Source organism: Panthera tigris, chromosome C2, assembly GCF_018350195.1.
Source record: "Panthera tigris isolate Pti1 chromosome C2, P.tigris_Pti1_mat1.1, whole genome shotgun sequence".
Lineage (NCBI taxonomy): Eukaryota > Metazoa > Chordata > Mammalia > Carnivora > Felidae > Panthera > Panthera tigris.
Window position 1 is genome coordinate 18,732,934 of NC_056668.1, and position 19,989 is coordinate 18,752,922.

Below are 19,989 nucleotides of genomic sequence, written 5' to 3' on the forward strand. Positions count from 1 at the left end.
ACAGGCACATCAAGATTTCAGTTAGCGTAGCTGGCTCTTGAGGAAATGATTTTTTTTTTTTCAAAAGGAAATCAGCTGTGCCTTTTTATATCTGACAATCTGACTTGTGTCAGTAACTACGGGTCTTAATAAACCTTTAAAGGCTTTTTTTGTTTGTTTTTTGGTACCGATTTTAAATATAATTTTATTTAAGACATTGTATTTTCCACTTAAAAAATACAGTGCTTACAAAGTGCAATGTTTATTTCCTTTCCCTGGGCACATAGTCCATATTCAAGTATCAAGAATGACCGGTTTATTTACTATGGCAACTCGACTTTGTAATAGCCATGGAATTTGCTACAAATTTGGGTCCTTCAAATGTTGTGTGTGGAACATGCCTTGTCTGGGCCCAGAGGAGGCAGCACCAGATGGGGGAGCTGCACCACCAGGGAAGCCTCCAGGCATTCCTCCCACGTGCCCCTTGCGCTTTGGTACAGCTTCGTAACCATGGGGTTGCAGACTTTCTCCAGGTCTTTCTGCTGATAAAGGTTTTTGTTTTTGTTTTTTAAATATGAAGTCAAAAGTCAGCCTTCCTTATGAGGTTAGCTCACTCAAAAAGAGGAATAGATTTTTACTGTGGGTGCCATTCTAGCTGGAGTCAAACCTGCTCAGGACTACCTTTTCCAAAAGACCTGCAAACATTTCCTAGTGATACAGGTGTGATTAAACTAGTAACATGTGTGGAATCGGAATTGGGGAGGGTAAAGTATTAGGAAGAAGAGCCCCAGTTTCTTCAAATGCTAAGCAGTGACAGTTCAGTTGACCTCCTTTTATTTAAATAACTGCAGACACTGAAACAATTCAATGTTTTTTTAATGGCGCTATTTAAAGGTAACTGAGGAAGCAGAGTTGCTCAGGTTCTTCTCTAACCTCCCCCGAAGCACCTCCACCCACCTGCGACAGGCAAGCTGCCTGACTCCGAGGTGCAGAGGCCCGTCTAGAGGGGCCTGATCCTTTTCAGCACCTGCTTCGTCTCCCTTTCCTCACTCTGCCACTCAGGTTAGTTGTATTTTACCTTTTATAATTTCACACCTACTTTCTCATACACGTTTGAGAGAGCAGAGCACGAGCAGGGAAGGGGCAGAGAGAATCCCAAGCTGGCTCTGCACTGTCAGCACAGAGCCCGATGTGGGGTTCGATCTCACAAACTGGGCGATGATCATGACCTGAGCCTAAATCAGGAGTTGTTTGCTCAACCAACTGAGCCACCCAGATACCCCTCATATTTTTAAAAATCTGTCCTGCAACTATTTGGAGTTTGCTTCAACATCCCAATCTCTTCATTCATTATGTAAACATAAGGATTCGGGGCTGTAAGAATACTGCATTAAGTACCCTACTTCCAGGCCCTACATCATAGGGCGTTTATTGCTAACTTTTGGCCAGGGAAGTACGCCCTTTTTCCCGGCTGAATGCTACAGTGGTGCTTTGAGTCAGATGTTAAAGGCCTCATCTTCCTCAGAGCCCCTTCCTCTTTCTGGTGAGGCTGCCCCAACCCTGCAAACTCCAGCCTTTATCTGTCACTTCAGTCTGCCAGTACACTCCTTATCCTGTACTTACTACCTGAGATGTTCATCACAAATGACCTCAGCCTTCTAGGTTTTCGTGTTGAAAGTAACTTTTCTTCTCCCATGCCTGGTGTCACAGGTTGAAGTGTGTTCCCCTAAAATTCATTTATGGAAGTCCTAACCCCCGGCACCTCCGGATGTGATTGTATTTGGAGATAGGACTTTTAGATGGGATTAAGTTAAAGTTAGGCCCTTTGGGTGGGCCTGAATCCACTCCTGACTACCATCCTTTTCAAAAGAGGGAATTTGAGTTGAAGAAAGGTACAAAGAACTGGAAAGGGACACATGTCTTATCTAGTGTTACCTCTTTTTTTTTTTTTAAGTTTATTTATTTTGAGAGAGAATGTGAGCAGGGGAGGGGCAGTGACTGGGAGAGGGAATCCCAAGCAGGCCCCATGCTCTCAGCATGGAGCCTGATGCAGAGCTCGAACCCGTGAACCGTGAGATCATGGCTTGAGCCGAAACCAAGAGTCAGATGCTTAAACAACTGAGCCACCCAGGTGCCCCTCTAGTGTTACCTTTAATGATGACCAAAGAAGACTTCTGTTCTAGGCAATTTTTGCTTATTTAAATCCATTTAGTGTGGGATTTTCTTTGTCTTTGTTACTAGTTCTCTGCTGCTGCCCTTGCTTTAGCAGAGCCTATAAATGCTGGCTCTCCCTGGTTAGGGGCTGCATGTGTAAATTCTTGGGGGGCTCTTTGGGCCAGGAGGTCTTCCTGTTGTACAGATTACCTAAGTGGGAGGTCTGTTTCAACTCCACCTCTTCCAAACTCCCCTCTGTTCCCCATCCCAGTGGGACAGTCTTATTTCAGATGTTTGACCTCAGTAAGACACTGGCAAGAAGGCACAAGGCCAATTACTTTAGATGATGCCTCTGCTTGAGTACGGGAAACCTATCATTCTTCTCCTAAGAACCTGGGGAAACAGGTCCTTCACCATCTCCTGCTGTCTCCTTTGATACCTTTTGCCAACTCTTTCACCCTGCTCAAAAAAGCTATTTCCTTTTTGGCAGGCACTTACAATTTGCAATTTGCAAAATTTGGGGATAGGCAAGACAGAAAAAGGTTATGAGCTGCGAGACTGGGGAGGGGTGAACTAGCCAGAGATTACTAAGGGTGAAGAGAGGGTGTGGCATGAGAGAAGTAAGAATCTAAAAGAAAGTATGTTGGGGGCAAGAGAAAAAACATCTTGTATGAAACATCCTGGATCAGATGGACCTGAGTTTCTTAGACCATGAGCCCTTACTTCCCTTTGTGAACTTGGCAGACTGACTCTTGAGTTTGTTTCCTGGTCTGCAAATGACCACATGATCCGCTTTATAATACCATTGAGATGAATGAGATTGTATACACCTGCACCTCCATCCACCCCCACTTCACATGTATAAAATGTTTAATAGTTCTGACTTTTTATTTGCAAGGTATTTTCTTTTTCCCCCAGCATTTGGGAAGTTGGCAGGCACCCAGAAGAAAGATGAGATTCTAATCTTAAGCAGCTGAAGAGCTAACCTTGTAGCTACAGATGGTAAGAGGGCATAGTTTCCCAGGTTTTATTGAACGGTATGTGGATGACTTTTCCCCTGCACCGGTTAAATGGGCCTAAAAAGTTGAACAAGCTCAGCTATTTTTGTTAACATAGACTTTAATCAAACAAAACCACTCATGAGGTGAAGGAAATTCTTCGCAAAGTTATACTAAAAAACAATCGTTCCAGATTTAGTTAGGTTAAACCCCTAACTAAAAATAAATTAAATCTAGTTACAATAACAACAACGATAATTAAAACCAAGCAAAACTTGCTATTAGAGATTTTAGAGCCCTCATCCTTATAGAACACAATTTCACTGCAGGAAAAGAAAATCAAAACTCTCTATGAATTATAATGAGGTTTTACCTCAATATTATAATATTGTTAATATTCAAGTTCCTCAAAAGCAAATGGAAACACAAGTCCAGATATAGGTGGATATACTTTTAATAAATGGAAAACGAGTGCTCAACATTATGTCCTTTGTGTGGGAGCAAGCATCCTGTACACTTACTTAGCTACGTACAATATATTAAGATAATGTATAATATATATTTGACTCAGAGAGTGTTATATGTTAGCACTTTATAAGATGAATCTTCTAGCCAAATGGCTCAGCAGCTTTCATGCGTTAGTAAGGCACTGCATGTTTTCCCCCACAATCTGTGTCATTTAAATTGAAGAAGTTGATCTTGTGTGCTGGTAGGTATGCCTGAAGAGCCGCCTTTGAGACTCACATACACTCTTGGACCCCTGGCCATGCAACAAGAAAGCATTCCTCATACCAAACCAAATCAAAGCATGGGCGACATTTAGCTTAATTTATTTTTTATTTTTATTTTTTTGGCAAAAGCTTATAGATAGGTGTTTTTCTCATGCTTCAGCACCAGGCGTTGGGAAAGTATGCGTGTGGGCCCAGTCCTGTCTATGCCTGCTGTTTTTGTAAATTAAGTTTTGTGGGAACACAAACGTGCCATTTATTATTGTCTACGGCTGCTTTTGTGCTACCAAGGTGGAGTCGAGTAGTTGTAACAGGCACCATAAAACCAGTATGGCTTAAAATATCTACTCTCTGGCCCTTTATAGGAGATATTGCAAGGAGTCTGGTGAGAAGCATCCAATGCCACAGAAGAGTGGGGGGCAAGGCACAGTCTGACAACAGACATCTTCCCAGTGACCTGGTGTGGTATCCAGGTACCATTTGTTGGCCCAGTGAATCCTGGGATTTGCTTTGTCTATTGGGGGAAAAATGGATTCCTTTAAAAGTAGCTTAACCATGTTCAAAGTTGTCAAAGTTTGTAAGCTTTTCATCCAGGTTTGCCCAGAACTGGAAATGCCCTACCCATATTTTATTTTCAAGATAAATTGACTAATCACAGTAAGTTATAGAAGATTATGCTTTTTAACACAGCCTAGTTACTCTTACATGGATCATTGGAATTTTCACTTTGTAACACTAGCTTGGACACCGTGGAGAAACCAGATGATTGGACCCATTTTTCATTTCATTTGTTAGACAACTCTTTCTCCTCTCTGTATCTCTGGCTCTTCAATAAGCAGGACTGGATCTGATTATTAATTCTGGACTTGACCCAGCCCAGAATTTCACTGCATGATTATCAGAGACAAATATGAAGTCCCCATCATGCAGAGAAGGGTGCCTGCCTGCAAGGTTATGTGTGTGGGGTCCAGTGGCGAGGTCTGATGTCAAGTTCACTGATGATCTTCAAAGCGGTCTTAGGAGAAGGAAACGGCAACAAGCAACTCAAGGGAAAGAAGACATTTGGGTTTGGGTTCAACTCTCAAAGTTACATTTAATGAAGAAATCAATGACATCAGGTGAGTGAGCTCTGGTCATTAGGTATTTCTTCGTGTTGTTTTTGGTTCTCAGAAATAAAAATAAACACCAAGTGCAAATCCTTGGGAATAAGACCCACTCCTGCTACCTCCCTTCTGTGAATAGATTAGTGATAAATGAGCAGTGGAATAAAGATTGTATTAGGGGAGAAAAGAGGATTCTGGTAGAAATAAGACCAGAGGTTCTTTTTGCATCTGTCAAAGTGTTTTAGAGTGCATCTGTCTTAGAGTGTTTTCTGAACCCTCTAAATCAGACTCTGGTACAGAAAGTGGATACAGTTTATATTTTCATGCTCTGTGGGTTCATTTCACAATCGAACTTCCTCCAGAAGTTAGGGCATTTAACATCTCATAAACCCCAGAATACTATAAAGTATTGTGATTCTTTTAACTTTGTCCAGACACAAGAAGCCAGACCATATTTTATTTAGGTGCTGACAGAACTATTTGTTTAAAATAACAATTTCAAGTAATTTAGCGATCATAAAAATTAGAATGAAATACCAATTTAATCTCCTCATGTACCTCCTTGCAAATGTAAGACAAAGCAGAGATTTAAATCTTTTAATAGCTTGGTGTAACAACTGTGGTTTTGGTGTATCTCAAAGGTGGCATTATTTTAAATTATAAAAGATTTTGTATGCTTGAAATCCTAGGAAAAGGAAAAAAAAAAACAAGTTTAAGTATAATGTATTCATTCATATTTAAAGAAATAAGTACATTTTATGAGTATAAAGCTACATGCACTATGAGAATCTTACAGGTACAACCCAGCATATATTTAACTAACTCTATTTTGCGGGGAATTAAATAAATACTAGGAGACAAGATCTTTGAAACTTTGCCTAAAGAGTAAGGAAGTTAATGTGGGAGTTAGAGCAGGAGAAATCTTATTTGCTATGGGTATACTACTGGTAGCAACAGGGTGGAGGTTGGGTGCTGCTAAGCATTCTATAATGCACAGTACAGCCCCCCCAGCAAAGACTTCTACAAAATTGTAAGATTTCATTATAGCAGAATTCATAGAAGAAATTACAAATATAATGGGGCATGTGGGTGGCTCAGTCAGCTAAGTGTCCAACTCTTGATTTTGGCTCAGGTCATGATCCCACAGTTCATGAATTCGAGCCCTGTGTTGGGCTCTGTGGTGACAGTGCGGAGCCTGCTTGGGATTCTCTCTCTCTCGCTCTCTCAAAATAAATAAACAAAGCTTAAAAAAAAATTACAACATAAGAATTATAAGAAATTGTCAGTAATGCCAAGACCAAGAAATTCTGCTCTGGGGCAAATTGGAGGCTCGACAATTGGAGGCTCGACTTCTCAGTGGATGAGGGCAACTGAGAGGAAGACAGTGAAAAAAATAAAATGTTTTTGCTCTTCTGACTACACCACAAAGTATCTTTTAAAAAAACCTTTTTTTAATGTTTATTTTATTTTTGAGAGAGACAGAGCATGAGCGGGGGAGGGGCGGAGAGAGAGGGAGACACAGAATCCGAAGCAGGCTCCAGGCTCCCAGCTGTCAGCACAGAGCCTGACGTGGGGCTCGAATCCATGAACCGTGAGATCATGACCTGAGCCAAAATCGGACGCCCAATTGACTGAGCCACTCAGGTGCCCCACAAAGTGTCTCTTACTGTTTGGTAGGATGCGATTATTTTATTCCACATTTAAGGAGTATTTTCTAGAAATTATAGGAGTTACATATTGCTTTCTATAAATATGGAGTTATAGACTGCTTATCTACTAATGAAAATATGATTTTGGCGTAGTAAACTACAAATAAAGTGACTTCTATGATAGAGTTTGGAGTAGACAATTTTAGAAAATCAAATTTTGACAGAAAACAAGAATCCATGCAGCAGTACGTGGGTCATAAAGTTCATATCCATGAGGATCACTTATCTGTTTAAAATACCAGTGTCCACTGCCTACCCCAAGCTCTACAAATAGGATACCTAAAAGGATCCCTGCCAGAGTGCCAAGGAATTCAGAAAACCCATGCTCTGTTTCTCAAGAAAGGGCTTAGACCTCTAAAAACATTGGAAACCTTCCTTCCTTACTTCCCACATTCCTGAAAAATAATCCAGAAGGTTGAATATCCATCCAGAGAGCTACAAAGTCTGAGCAATGATGGTATTTACTGCTTCACTCTAGCATTAATGAATACAAAAGGGTCCAAATTATGTTGCCTAAACCATCTGAGTTAGATAATTATTGCATCTCCTCAGGGATTTCTAGAATGTGCCTTTCAGTATTAGCAGAGGATCTTCCATATCCGTAAATTTTCCAACTTCTCTGTATAACCAAAGGAGAGTCCTGGAATCACAGATCTGTTGGAAGCCATCTGCTGAGGCAAGCTGACAAGAGTCAAGGTCCCTGAATCCAGTGCTACCACTGTAATCCTATGAGAACTTGTGTCTTAATGTTCTTATCTATGAAATGGAGCTGATAATACCCGACTTAATGATGCTAAGAAGGCTGACTAATAATAGCAAACATCATGAAAGAAAATTGTGGTATGGCAAAGCCCCAACTGGTCTACAAACGCTGAGCAACTTTATCATACCGTCCTAGACAGAGGATGGAAACTAACATTTACTCAGCTCCCTCTAAAGACCAGTAACAATAAATAAATAAATAAATAAATACCAGTAATAGACACTAGCACAAAGTATATTAAAAGTCAAAATTCATCATTTCTGTACAATCACTTCACTTCCCTGCCCCATTTCCCAAACACATCTGGTCTATAAATATGCTTTAAACATACTCACATTTTCACTCATTGTGGTGGCTTTAGATGCAGAATTACTTCTCCTGTTTATAGAATATAAAAGACAGTATTAAAAAAAAAAAAAAAAGGCCAGCAATCCCAACTGAATTTCTTCCGTTTGTAGACAAATTTCACAGAGAAAGCCGTGCAGCAAGGGATTGGCCCGGGAAACCCTAGGTATCTCATTGTAGCCCTAGGACTAAAGATTTCTGTGGATTATGCCAACAGAAACTTACTCACTTTTAACTTACCAATTTTTTAACATTTAGCATTTTGAAAGCTTGATCAATTATCATCAAAGTTCACTTTTTCCCATGGGAAGAAAGCTTTACACAGTAACTAGGGTTCTAGTCATCTGTTGTAGGCTGAACTGTATTCCCCTCAAAAATTCATGCTAAAGTCCCAGCTACCAGTACCTCAAAATGTGACTGTATTTGGAGATAGAGACTTTAAAATAGTAATTAAATTCAAATAAGGTCATTAGGGTGGGCCCTAATCCAATGTGGCTGGCGGCCTTATAGGAAGAGTAAATTTAGACACAAACACAGGCAGACAGAAGACAATGTGAAGACAGAGAGAAGACTATCTATAAGCCAAGGAGAGAGGTCTGAAAGAGATCCTTCCCTTGTCGTCCTCAGAGGGAACCAACCTTGCTGTCACCTTGATCTGGATCCCTAGCCTCCAGAAGTGTAAGAAAACAATTTTCTGTTTAAGCCACTCAGTCTGTGGCACTTCGTTATGGCAGCCCTAGCAAATTAATATAACATCCAATTCATTATCCCCAAAATTTTGAGGGTGATGGATTTGACAAACGGCAAAAACATATCTAGGAGAAAAGATATTGCCTCCCAGATTCCTACCTGCGTTAACAAAGACATCGTGATTGAAGAAAAGAATTACCTTCTCGCCATAGCAATGCCAGCCTTTCCCCTTGTATAAGATGATGCTGTCCAAAACCTCCAATTACTTTCTACCTTATTCAATAAAAGTGGAAGTCCCTACAATTGCCTAGGGTGGAATGCAGAGTGGCTATATCATCAGGCAACCTGTTTTCTGAACTTTTCCCCTTTGCTACTGCTATCCCTGATAACTTGGAGGTCATCTTGGACTTGTAGTGGGATATTATTAGACAGAGAGACCAGGGTTGAGTAGGAAGTCTGGGAACAGGAAATCAAAGGCAGCTAAGTCTTCAAAATGACTTAGAAGATGAGCAAGTATCTGAGGCCACGCAGCTGAGAGTAGAGGGGAATGACCATAGATCTGGGTTGGGTCTGCCATTTCCACGTACACAGAACGGACCGTCACAAATCAAGTGCACGTAAACTTGGTGATCTCTGATTCCTAGATTTCTAATCCTAGTTAACATATGTCCCCCAAACTCCAGGTTTATACATTCTGTTACTTACTAATACCTCTTTTTGGAAGCTTAGTAGGCATCTCAAATATGAAAATTCCAAAACATTCAGACCTTCCCATCTAAGCCCCCCAAACCTGCTCCCCCTGAAGTCTTGCACATTTCAGTAAATGGTAACTCTATTCTTCTCAGATCCTTGGAGCTATCTTTGATTTTTCTTTTTCTCCCACATCCACATCCAGCAAATCAGTAAATTGTTTAAAATCTATCCAGAATCCTATCATTTCTCAACATCTCCAACACCATCGCTTTGGAACCAGCCACCATTTTCTCTCGGCTAGATTACTGGGTAGTTTCCTAACTGGTCTCCCTGCTTCCTCCACTCTACGTCACCTTATAGTTTATTCCTCACAGAACAGCTAATGTGAGCTTCTAAGAATTAAGTAACAGGATACTACTCCCTCATTCAAAACCTTCCAGCGACTTCCCATCTTACTCAGAATCAAAGTCAAACTCCTCACAACTGCCCGGAAGGGGCTCCATGTAATCTGGCCTCCATTACTTTTGTGCATCCCCTCTCTCCATTGTCCTCAATCTGTTTCAGCCACACCAATCCCCTCGATATGCCTCAGATACTCCAGGCAAGCCGGGCCTCAAGACCTTTCCATCCGTTCTTTCTCCTCTGCTTGAATGCTCTTCTCATGGGTATCAGACAGATTTCTGCTCCTTCGGGTCTTAAATATCACTTCATCAGTGAGGCCCTTCCTAACCACCCTAAAGGACAGTCTCCACTCCCACCCTGTGCATTCTCTTACCCGCTTTAGTTTTCGCCATAATACTATGACAATCTGACAAACTGCAGAGTTTACATTTGTGTGTATTGTCCATCTTTTTCAATGTAAGCTCCGTGAGGCAGAGAGTTATTTGGTCTGTTTTGTTCACTGCCGTATTGCCATTCCCTAGGACAGGGTTGGGCACAAAATAAGTATTCAATTAAATGTGAAAATGCTGTTAAGTAAAAACTTATTTGAAAATTTTCAATTTAGCAAAATACAGCAAATATATTTTCCAAAGTAGTACTATGGAAATGCCTACAGGGGCAAATTAGTGACTACATTTCTTCTCTAGGTAATTGAGCAACATTGACAGATAGGCATGAGGCATGAGGTGGGATGTATTTCTTGATAAGTATGAGTCACTTCCGTAGGATACTTCACAACCAACTTTTCATGTTTGACTTGAAACAGATGATTAACAGAAAATTAGTTGAGGTGGGGGAAAGGCATGCATTTAAGAAAGTATACTTACTGGAACGAGGTCTCTTCTACAAAAGAATAAGTGTATATCATTAATGCAAGAGTTAATATAGTATGATGCAGATTAATATATTAATATATTAACATATGTTAATATATTAATATAAAAGTGAGTTTAGGCTTAATTTCTTTTTCTCAATGTTGATTCTCTCTTGTTATATCCGTACTTTCTAACCAAGGTTGGCAAACATTTTCTGTAAAGGGCCACTAGGCAAATATTTAAGCTTTGTAGGCCAATAGGTAAAACTGAGGATATTATGTAGGTACTTGTATAATAAGAGCGAACAAGTTTCCGAAAATTTTTATTAATAAAACTCAACATATAAAAATAATCAAAGTCTTAAGTATAGGTCTATTAATCGGAAGACTAGAATTCTTCTTTGGGGAGGGAATAACATTTCTCTTAATTAAGATTCAAAGTTAGTGTTCCTTGTTATCAAACAGATTGCAAATGTTCATTTGTAAAAACCATTTTTAGCCTGTGGGCCACAGAAAAACAGGTGGCAGGCCGGATATGGTCCACAGGTCATAGTTTGCCAATTCTTATCGGAAATGCAAGCAAGTTTAAGAAAATGATCCCCTTGGATAGGTTGTGGAGTAATATTCTTCACTAATGAATTCGTAATACCCAAGGAGAATCTTTAATTATTTTAAGAAAAATGTATTCACCAAGTCTCCAATAAAAACATTCAGACAGATACTTTTTACAAGTGGAGATAAAGATGGCAAGAATTCTGGAGTAATCTTATCTGTCTGTACTTTCACTGGTGGCCAGCAGGGGGACTCAGCTGGATTCCATGCAGAAAGTTCCATTTACACTAGTCTAAGACTGGAGCACTAAGGAAAAGAGCTATTAATTCACAGAGCAGTTATTCTTAATTATAGGGAACATTCTTGAAACAATGCTCATGGAAACATTTTATGACATAGTATCTATTTATAGGTTAAGTTTTGTGTTGCATAAAATGTTTTTTAAACCTAAATTCTAAAATTAATGTTCACTGTGAAACAATGGGTCTAAAACTTGCTTATGCTATAAATGTACTCTTCTGTTTAAAAAAACTCTGCTTTCTACACTATTGCCAATGGACGCGATGAAGTTCTACAGCTTTTGAGCTCTCAGATAATTTTAAAGACCGGGAGTAGAGAAATATGTTAAGAGAATAAAACATTATTTTTTTCATAATTCATATTATAATCACTCATATCAAACATATTTTATCATCAAATGGGGGTGTGGAGTTATAAAAAGTCTAAACTTGAAGAAGTAAAAACTATGTGGGGCACTTAGGTGGCTCAGTAAGTGGTTAAACGCCCAACTCTTGATTTTCACTCAGGTCATGACTTCATGGTTCCTGAGATCAATCCTGGCATCAGGCTCTGCACTGACACCGGGGGCCTGCTAGAGAGTCTCTGTCTTTGCCCCTCCCCCACTTGTTTTTATTGAATAATTCTCTTGTATATACAGTGGTGCTAAATTTGATATTCCACATTCCGCTGTTCGACGCTGATAGAATATTTCACTGAAACTTCTTATGATAAAAGTGGAAATCAATTTACATCTTGAGATATGTAATTCCTAACGTAAAGAGATCTTAAATACATGTAAATATACTGGAACTATCCATGGATGTTGACTATCTCCCAGTAAGTGCTGCGGCATTACGCCACTCCAGGGCGCCTCTCACATACTCTGGTGTTTCCTGAATGTTCCGATGAGGCAGCTCTGCCTTTTGTCCCTATGTTTGCCAAAGTGCTTCATAACTCACCTACATGTCATGTTGAACATTTTCTTCTGCAGAAAAACCAATGAAAAATAGTATCTAGGGTTTGTTAGAACTAATTGGGAGAAACAATGTCTCATAAGAAAACTATATCCACCGGAAGTTGTCTAGCAAAGAAGGGTGAAATCCACTTACTTGAAAAGTAGCCTTTCCTCTGAGCATAGCACACACCAAGGCCACAAACAGAAATCACAAAGGCCACACCTACTACAGCTGCTATGATGCCACGTATGTTGAGATTGTCTGGAATGCAAAATAAACCCTGCATGAATTTGGGTCAAACAGACAGACAGATGTAGTTATTGAATTGAAAAAAAAAATCACAAAAGCTCCCCTTGGCTTCTATACCATAAACATGGATAGTTTCATGCTGTTAAAGCCTGTTCAATTGACTCACTTCCAGGACAATGTTCAAAATTGCTTGAAAATATTAACAGAGGGCGCCTGGGTGGCTCAGTCGGTTGGGCGTCCGACTTCGGCTCAGGTCACGATCTCGCGGTATGTGAGTTCGAGCCCCGCATTGGGCTCTGTGCTGACTGCTCAGAGCCTGGAGCCCGTTTCAGATTCTGTGTCTCCCTCTCTCTCTGACCCTCCCCCGTTCATGCTCTGTCTCTCTCTGTCTCAAAAATAAATAAATGTTAAAAAAAAAAAATTTAAAAAAAGAAAATATTAACAGAATTAAGTTTTGAGGGGCACCTGGGTGACTCAGTCGGTTAAGCAGCTAACTCTTCGTTTCAGCTTAGGTCATGATCTCACTGTTCGTGGGATTGAGCCCCACCTCAGGGTCTGTGAAGGGCCCGCTTGGGATTCTCTCTCTCCCTCTCTCTGCCCCTCCCTCTCTTGCGCACACAATCTCTCTCTCAAAATAAATACACTTAAAAAAAAAAAAGAATTGGGGTGCCTGGGTGACTCAGTCGGTTGGGCATCCGACTTCAGCTCAGGTCATGATCTCACAGTTTGTGAGTTCGAGCCCTGCATTGGGCTCTGTGCTGGCAGCTTGGAGCCTGGAGCCTGCTTCAGATTCTGTGTGTCCCTCTCTCTCTCTCTCTCTGCCCCTCCTCCGCCCACACCCTGTCTCTCTCTCTCCCTCTCTCTCAAATAAACATTAAACAAATTTTTTAAATAAAAAAAAGTTTTGCAAGAATCTTACATTTAAAGAAATTCTAGCTTCAGAAATAATACGTATGGTATATTCTCTTGCAGTCATTTGTAGAGGTAAAACTTCAAAAGATTAAATATCACACTGGAAGTGACCTTCAAAGTTCAGTGAATTCAAGTATTACACCACCACATACCCCCCAAATTCTACTTAAAATTCTTCTACATCATCATCTGTGTCAATTTCACCAATGCTGGAAAACTCAATCAGCTCCAAAGAAAGCTGTGCCACTGTTGTTCTATAAAACTAAGAATCGGCAACATCTTTCTTGAATTTAATGAGGCTTGTGTGTGTGTCCATATACACATATACACATATACACACCCACCTACATATATGCCATTAAGCTGTCATCCCATTAGGTTTAAAATGAACTAAACTCCCCAAGACTTTTTCCTGTTGTTATTAAGTCATCTTCTCTCTAACCTAAACTGGATTTTTTGGAACTCACTTTGAAATCACTACCATTGTTACCAACCTACGAGGCTTTTTCAGATTCTGTTGTCCAAGAATTAGATTATTAACCTTTCAAGATTAATATTTATGTAACTGGGAACTGCCTCAAAAATACCCTCATTCAAGTAATTAATAAAATGATGATTATGATTTTGTTAGGGAAAGAACTATGGAAGAGGCTATTACACAACCCCCTTCATATAATAGGATCTATTACACCCTCTGGGTATGGGATCCAACTATGTGTGAATCCGTCTAAATATTTAATTTGGATCACATTTCTCCAGCTCGTCCATAAGGATTTCATGAGCCTCACTCCTCTGTCATTTGGGTACTGCCTGTGTATTGATTAATATGTAGATTACCTATACATTTTAAAGGAACAATTCCTCAAAGGGTTCTTGTTTTTAAAAGCAAGTATTAATTAGCATGTGATTAAATAACTTGGAGAAAATTTTAGGTAGCATTTTCTCAACAGTAATTTTAGATATTTAAAAGCACCACACATTTTGGGAAAGATTTTTTTAAAAGAAACATTATTTAAGTGAGTACGCTTATCATAAAACTCTCTGGTCTCAAATTTTTTTTTAAATTTTTATTTATTTTTGAGAGAGAGAGAGAGAGAGAGAAAACATAAGCAGGGGAGGGACAAAGAGAGAGGGAGACACAGAATCTGAAGCAGGCTCCAGGCTCTGAGCTGTTTGCACAGAGCCTGACGCGGGGCTCAAACTCACTAACCGTGAGATTGTGACCTGAGCTGAAGTTGGACACTTAACCAACTGAGCCACCCAGGCACCCCACAAAATTTTTTTCTAATGCCAAGTGTTATTAATTTTCTCGTATATCTCTGAAATGTTAACTGATTGTTTTAAGAAAGAAAACTGGATACACCTTTTGAAAGGCTGAGTAATTTGACCAGAGTAGAAAGCATTAATTATTGCTTGGTATAAACTCAATTCATTTTTAGGGTCAGCTGGCTGGCTCAATTGGTAGAGCATGTGACTCTTGATCTCAGGGTTGTAAGTTCGAGCCCCATGTTGGGTGTAGAGATTACTTAAAAGTAAAATCTTAAACCAACAAACAAAACAACAACTCAGGAGCACCTTGGTGGCTCAGTTGGTTAAGCATCTGACTTTGGCTTAGGTCATGATCTCACGGTTCATGAGTTCAAGCCCCACTTTGGGCTCTGTGCTGGCAGCTCAGAGCCTAGAGCCTGCTTCGAATTCTGTGTTTCCCTCCCTTTCTCTGCCCTCCCCCTCTAAGAAAATTTTAAAAAATAAACTCAGTTCAATTTTGCTTAAGTATTCAGAGGTCAATGAGACCCAGCTATTTATTTACTTAAAACAATAGAGGAGGGGCGCCTGGGTGGCTCAGTCAGTTAAGCATCCGACTCTCGATATTGGCTCAGGTCATGATCTCATGGTTCGTGGGTTTGAGCCCAAAGTCGGGCTTTGTGCTAACAGCAAGGAGCCTGGTTGGGATTTTCTCTCTCCTCTCTCGCTGCCCCTTCCTTTCAAAAATAAATGAATAAACTTTAAAAACAAAATAATCTTTATAAAAATAGCAGAGAGGCAATATCCACAGTATTCATAGTCTTTTTTTCTTTTTTTTTTTAAGTTTATTTATTTATTTATTTAGAGAGAAATAAATTTATTTAGTGAGACAGAGGGAGAGAGAGAATCCCAAGCAGAGCTTGACGTGGGCCTCAAACTCACAAACTGTGAGATCATGACCTGAGCTGAAGTCAGACGCTTAACTGACAGGCACCCTACAATATTCATAATCGAAGGCAAAATGAAATTAATAGGGGAAAAAATCCACAATAATCATAATCTAAGGCAAATTGGTAACTAAATGAAACTCCTTAGAACCAAACTGTATCTACTATTTTCTTTGCAGTAGTCAAAGAATGTGGTATCTGTGGAGTTTTCAACCTCAAGGTTATTATCTGACAAAAATCTGTCTTACAGTTTGACAGTGAATTTGACATCTCACAACAACAACAAAAATGTCTTCTCCTGTAAGACACAGTATAAATTTTATTTTATTTTTTTTTAGTGAAATGGAAGGAGTCTTGTAAGTTAGAGGTAAGATGTTCTCATGCCATTTGCCATGTACTGCGAGACTGAGAACAAGTTCTAAAGCCGCCTTATGTCTTACTATCGAGAAAATGTAACACACACAAATCTATTGTGTTCTTTCTTTGAGAAAAAAAAAAAAGTCCAGTATGAAAGGAAGGTATCATTATTCTCACTGAAAGGAAAGGAGCCAAAGTGTTAAAATACTAAGTGGGAGTGGGGTCTTGTGGAGTTTTATAGGGGCAGCTTGGGAATGATCACCAGACCCATGATTTACCTTCTTTCTGAACTTCAAAAAGAGCTTCTTTAAAGCAGTTAACAGATTCTGTTTGGGGTTACAAGTTACTACCGATGGTTTACCAAAAAAAACCTTTGATATGTGATTTCATGAATTCTTACGGATTTCAAAAGATACACATTCCAAACCAAGGGCATGAAACACCTAGGATCAATGGATGAGCATTAAACAAACTAAATTTTAACTTGTAAGCTAACTTATACCAGAAAGAGGAGATAATGGGAAAATCCTAGTGAATTATAGTGATGATACTAAAAAAACACCAACTACTGAATTTCATCTAGTATGTATTTATTTACTCCAGGCCAGGGAAAAACATTCACTAGTCCATTAAAACCATGCCTTCGCAGATAGGATTTCTTAAGGTGAGACTACATTAGGCACTGAAATTAAATGGGACCATGTAAAGAAAAAAAACTAAAACAGTAATACTGCAGGGGGAATAAGGCTACCGTAAAAAATATGAGGATAGTATGTGAATGAATGAAGTTGGGGAAACACTGTACTAATGCATTAATTTTAAACATGTTCTGATAAATTTTTCTAATGATAACTCCAAAGCAGCACTAAGAGGGATACTTTCTTTTTTTTTTTTCTTTTTTTTTAATGTTTATTTTTATTTTTAAGAGAGAGAGAGACAGAGCATGAGCAGGGCCAGGGCAGAGAGAGAGAGACAGACAGATAGAATCCAAAGCAGGCTCCAGGCTCTGAGCTGTCGGCACAGAGCTCTACGCAGGGCTTGAACTCACAAACCGCGACGACTATGACCTGGGCTGAAGTGGGACGCTTAACTGACTAAGCCACCCAGGCGCCCCAAGAGGGATGCTTTCTGATATTTTAAGCAAACACTTAATGTTTGACTATTACCATCAACACTTGGAGTGAATTTGGTGGATAATAAGTATCTCTGAATTTCAAAAAGACACTTGTGGAAATTAGAATACCCTATTGAGTTCCTTATACGTTAGGGTATCCTGACCTCTAACAAGATCATATTTTCTTTAAAAGACAATGCCAAGAATTTAACCGCACATAAACAACACAAATTAGTGTGCATGTATCTGCATATCTCCGAGCACACTGAAAAAGCAAATTTCTGACCTCACAAAGATGAAGACAACCTCCTGAACCCAGGGGAGCCATGGATATTCAGCTTCAGGGTGCAGCCCTCCTGAGTGACCTTTCACCCCGCAGGTGCGACCTCCAGCTACCCCCCTCCATTACACAACCATTTGCAAAACACAGGACTTTCACAAAGGGGGGACTGAACCAAATTATTAAAAATAAAAGGAAAGTAAATATCTGCTCTGGAACTCATATAATCTGAAAAGATTCCCGAGTACTAATTTTTTGAATTCTAAGAAGCTTACGTTGTGAAATATGGCAGGTATGTTTTATAGCAAATAAGGATTCATGACTACATTTAACATGTCTCATTTTTTTTAATTTAAATCAAAGTTAGTTAACATACAGCATGATAATGGTTTCGGGAGTAGAATGTAGTGATTCATCACGTACATATAACACCCGTGTACATCCCAAAAGTGCCCTCCTTAATGCCCATCGCCCATACAGCCCATCCCCCCCACACACACACACTCCAGCAACTCTCAGTTTGTTCTTTGTAAGATCTCTTATGGTTTGCCTTGAGAGCCTACTCTGATAAGTAAAGCACTGTATTTTAGGAGATTGAAAAAAATTACCAATAATAATCTGATAACAACAACTAAAATAGCCAACAATCTGCCAGTGCTATTTCAATAACCCTTTGAGTTTTTTTTGTTTAAAAAAAATTTTTTTTAACGTTTATTTTATTTATTTTTGAGACAGAGAGAGACAGAGCATGAACGGGGGAGGGTCAGAGAGAGGGAGACACAGAATCCGAAGCAGGCTCCAGGCTCTGAGCTGTCAGCACAGAGCCCGACGCGGGGCTCGAACTCACAGACCGCGAGATCATGACCTGAGCCGAAGTCAGACGCTTAACTGACTGAGCCACCCAGGCGCCCCTGTTTTGTTTTTTTTTAAAGTAAGCTCTACTCCCAACATGGGACTTGAACTCACGACCCCAAGATCAAGAGTCTCATGCTGTACTGACTGAGCCAGCCAGGCACCCCCTCAAATACTGATTATTTGAATCTTCATAATAACCCTATGAAGACAGCGTGTTACTACTTCCATCTTGGGGAAGCTGAGGCTAAATAATTTGCCCAAGAATATGTAGCTAGGAAGTGATGGAGCTAGAAATCCAACACCATACCGAATCCTTGACCCTGCGCAATTTATAACAGTCACAGTGTTTGTTTGAAAAAGGCCGCCTGGACAAGCATATTTTTAAAACAATTATCTGAAAAATTAAGAAACTTCAACAGTATAATGCTAAACATTCTTGGCTCGTTTGGGAGACGAACCAAGAACAGAATGTGTGCTTTTTGCAACACATCATGTCCAAGCGAATTTTAAACACTCCGTCTGGCTTATCTTTCCAATCACTCGGCCCGATCCTACCCCTTGCTCCTTCTCCCCAAGCACTCGTGCGTTCTGGCTGCCAACCACTGCTCCTCCCGGTATCTCATGCTTACCTACTTGCATTCGCTTCGCGTGACACCTGCGACGTCCCACGGAATTATGGGCTTCACAGAAATATTCTCCACTGTCTAGTTTTGAAACAGTGTTAAATTGCTATTTGCGGAAGGAAAACAAACATATATGTTAAGCAATAAATCTCTAAGTAGACTCCTAAAGCAACCGCATCCCTTGAATTTTAGCCATCAGTAGGCCTTTCCTTTTTCACCACCTAGGCCTTTATACCTTTACCGCGAATTCAAAAATCTGCCATGACTTCCAGGCGTAATTAGCCAGGCTTCCTGTTTATTTTGCCAGAGAAGGACTTAAATATATACGGGGAAGTGTCTTTGTTTTGTGATACTGAGGAGGCGGTATGGTTAAGAAGGCAGTGGGCATTTTTCACAGTTTACAGCACATGGTACTATGACGTTTTGTCAGTATTTCTAAGTCCTGGGACGTACCACTCGGAAAGGCAGGCCTCCTTGGCCTGAAGGGGCTAATGCAGTTTTCTCAGCCATGAGTGAGTTCGCTGCAGCAGCAATCAACACTTCCTCTAAAGGGCCAGAACTCCTACCAGGAAGTAGCTTAGCGCCTAGGAAAATCCTAATGGGTGTAGCTTACAGGGTTACAAATCCTCTCCGTGGTAGAATTCTTGAAAATTCTGAAAGAATAAAGGGCTAACCTTTGCTCCTTCTACTCTCTGCCACAATAACTGAAGGTAAGACTTTGGTATTATAGGCTTCGTAGTTTTTATTAGTGGATTTATTCCCTTTGTGAATTTTTGGAAGGAAGGAAGGAAGGAAGGAAGGCAAGGAGGGAGAGAGGGAAGGAAGGGAAGGAGGGAGGGAATGCAGTGGGTCCTGAACACCTTAAAGGATCCTGCCAGTGCAGAGGATGAGAGGGGTACTCAGAATCATTCTTTTGGTGCCCTCCTGGTCACATCCTCAATACTGCAGTGGTCACTGTGGACCGCATCCATGACAGCCATGAATCTCTAAGGAGCACCTCCTCATTGTCTTAGATCCTCATGCAATACATGTTCCTAAAAACCAGGCTTTTGATCCACGAACTCCCTTTTCTCTCTCCCTTTCCATCACCCACCACCTACACATCGCCCTTTTTTTCTGTATACTTCAACATGATAGGACAGAAAGCTTCTCCTCGTGTATTTCACTTTATGAAATCATCTCTCACTGTCCCCAAAGCCAGAC

The 19,989-nt window shown here is 40.1% G+C and overlaps 1 protein-coding gene across 4 annotated transcripts in view; it reads right to left on the reverse strand.

Annotated features, from left to right (window-relative positions):
- Positions 1 to 3,949: 3,949 nt before the first annotated feature.
- Positions 3,950 to 19,989, reverse strand: part of JAM2 (junctional adhesion molecule 2) — a 61,631-nt gene continuing 45,591 nt past the window's right edge. For 2 of the 4 annotated variants that reach the window (XM_042998450.1, XM_042998451.1), the window contains exons 6-10: positions 18,793 to 18,892; positions 12,358 to 12,465; positions 9,938 to 10,081; positions 7,770 to 7,812; positions 3,950 to 5,647 (exon numbers count right to left, since the gene is read on the reverse strand). In XM_042998450.1, coding sequence (XP_042854384.1) covers positions 7,778 to 7,812; positions 9,938 to 10,081; positions 12,358 to 12,465; positions 18,793 to 18,892 — 387 coding nt within the window. In that variant the 3' untranslated portion in view covers positions 3,950 to 5,647; positions 7,770 to 7,777. Of the gene's footprint in view, positions 5,648 to 7,769; positions 7,813 to 9,937; positions 10,082 to 10,430; positions 10,447 to 12,357; positions 12,466 to 18,792; positions 18,893 to 19,989 lie in introns of those variants that run through there. The other 2 variants (XM_042998448.1, XR_006222039.1) reach the window with 2 other exon arrangements.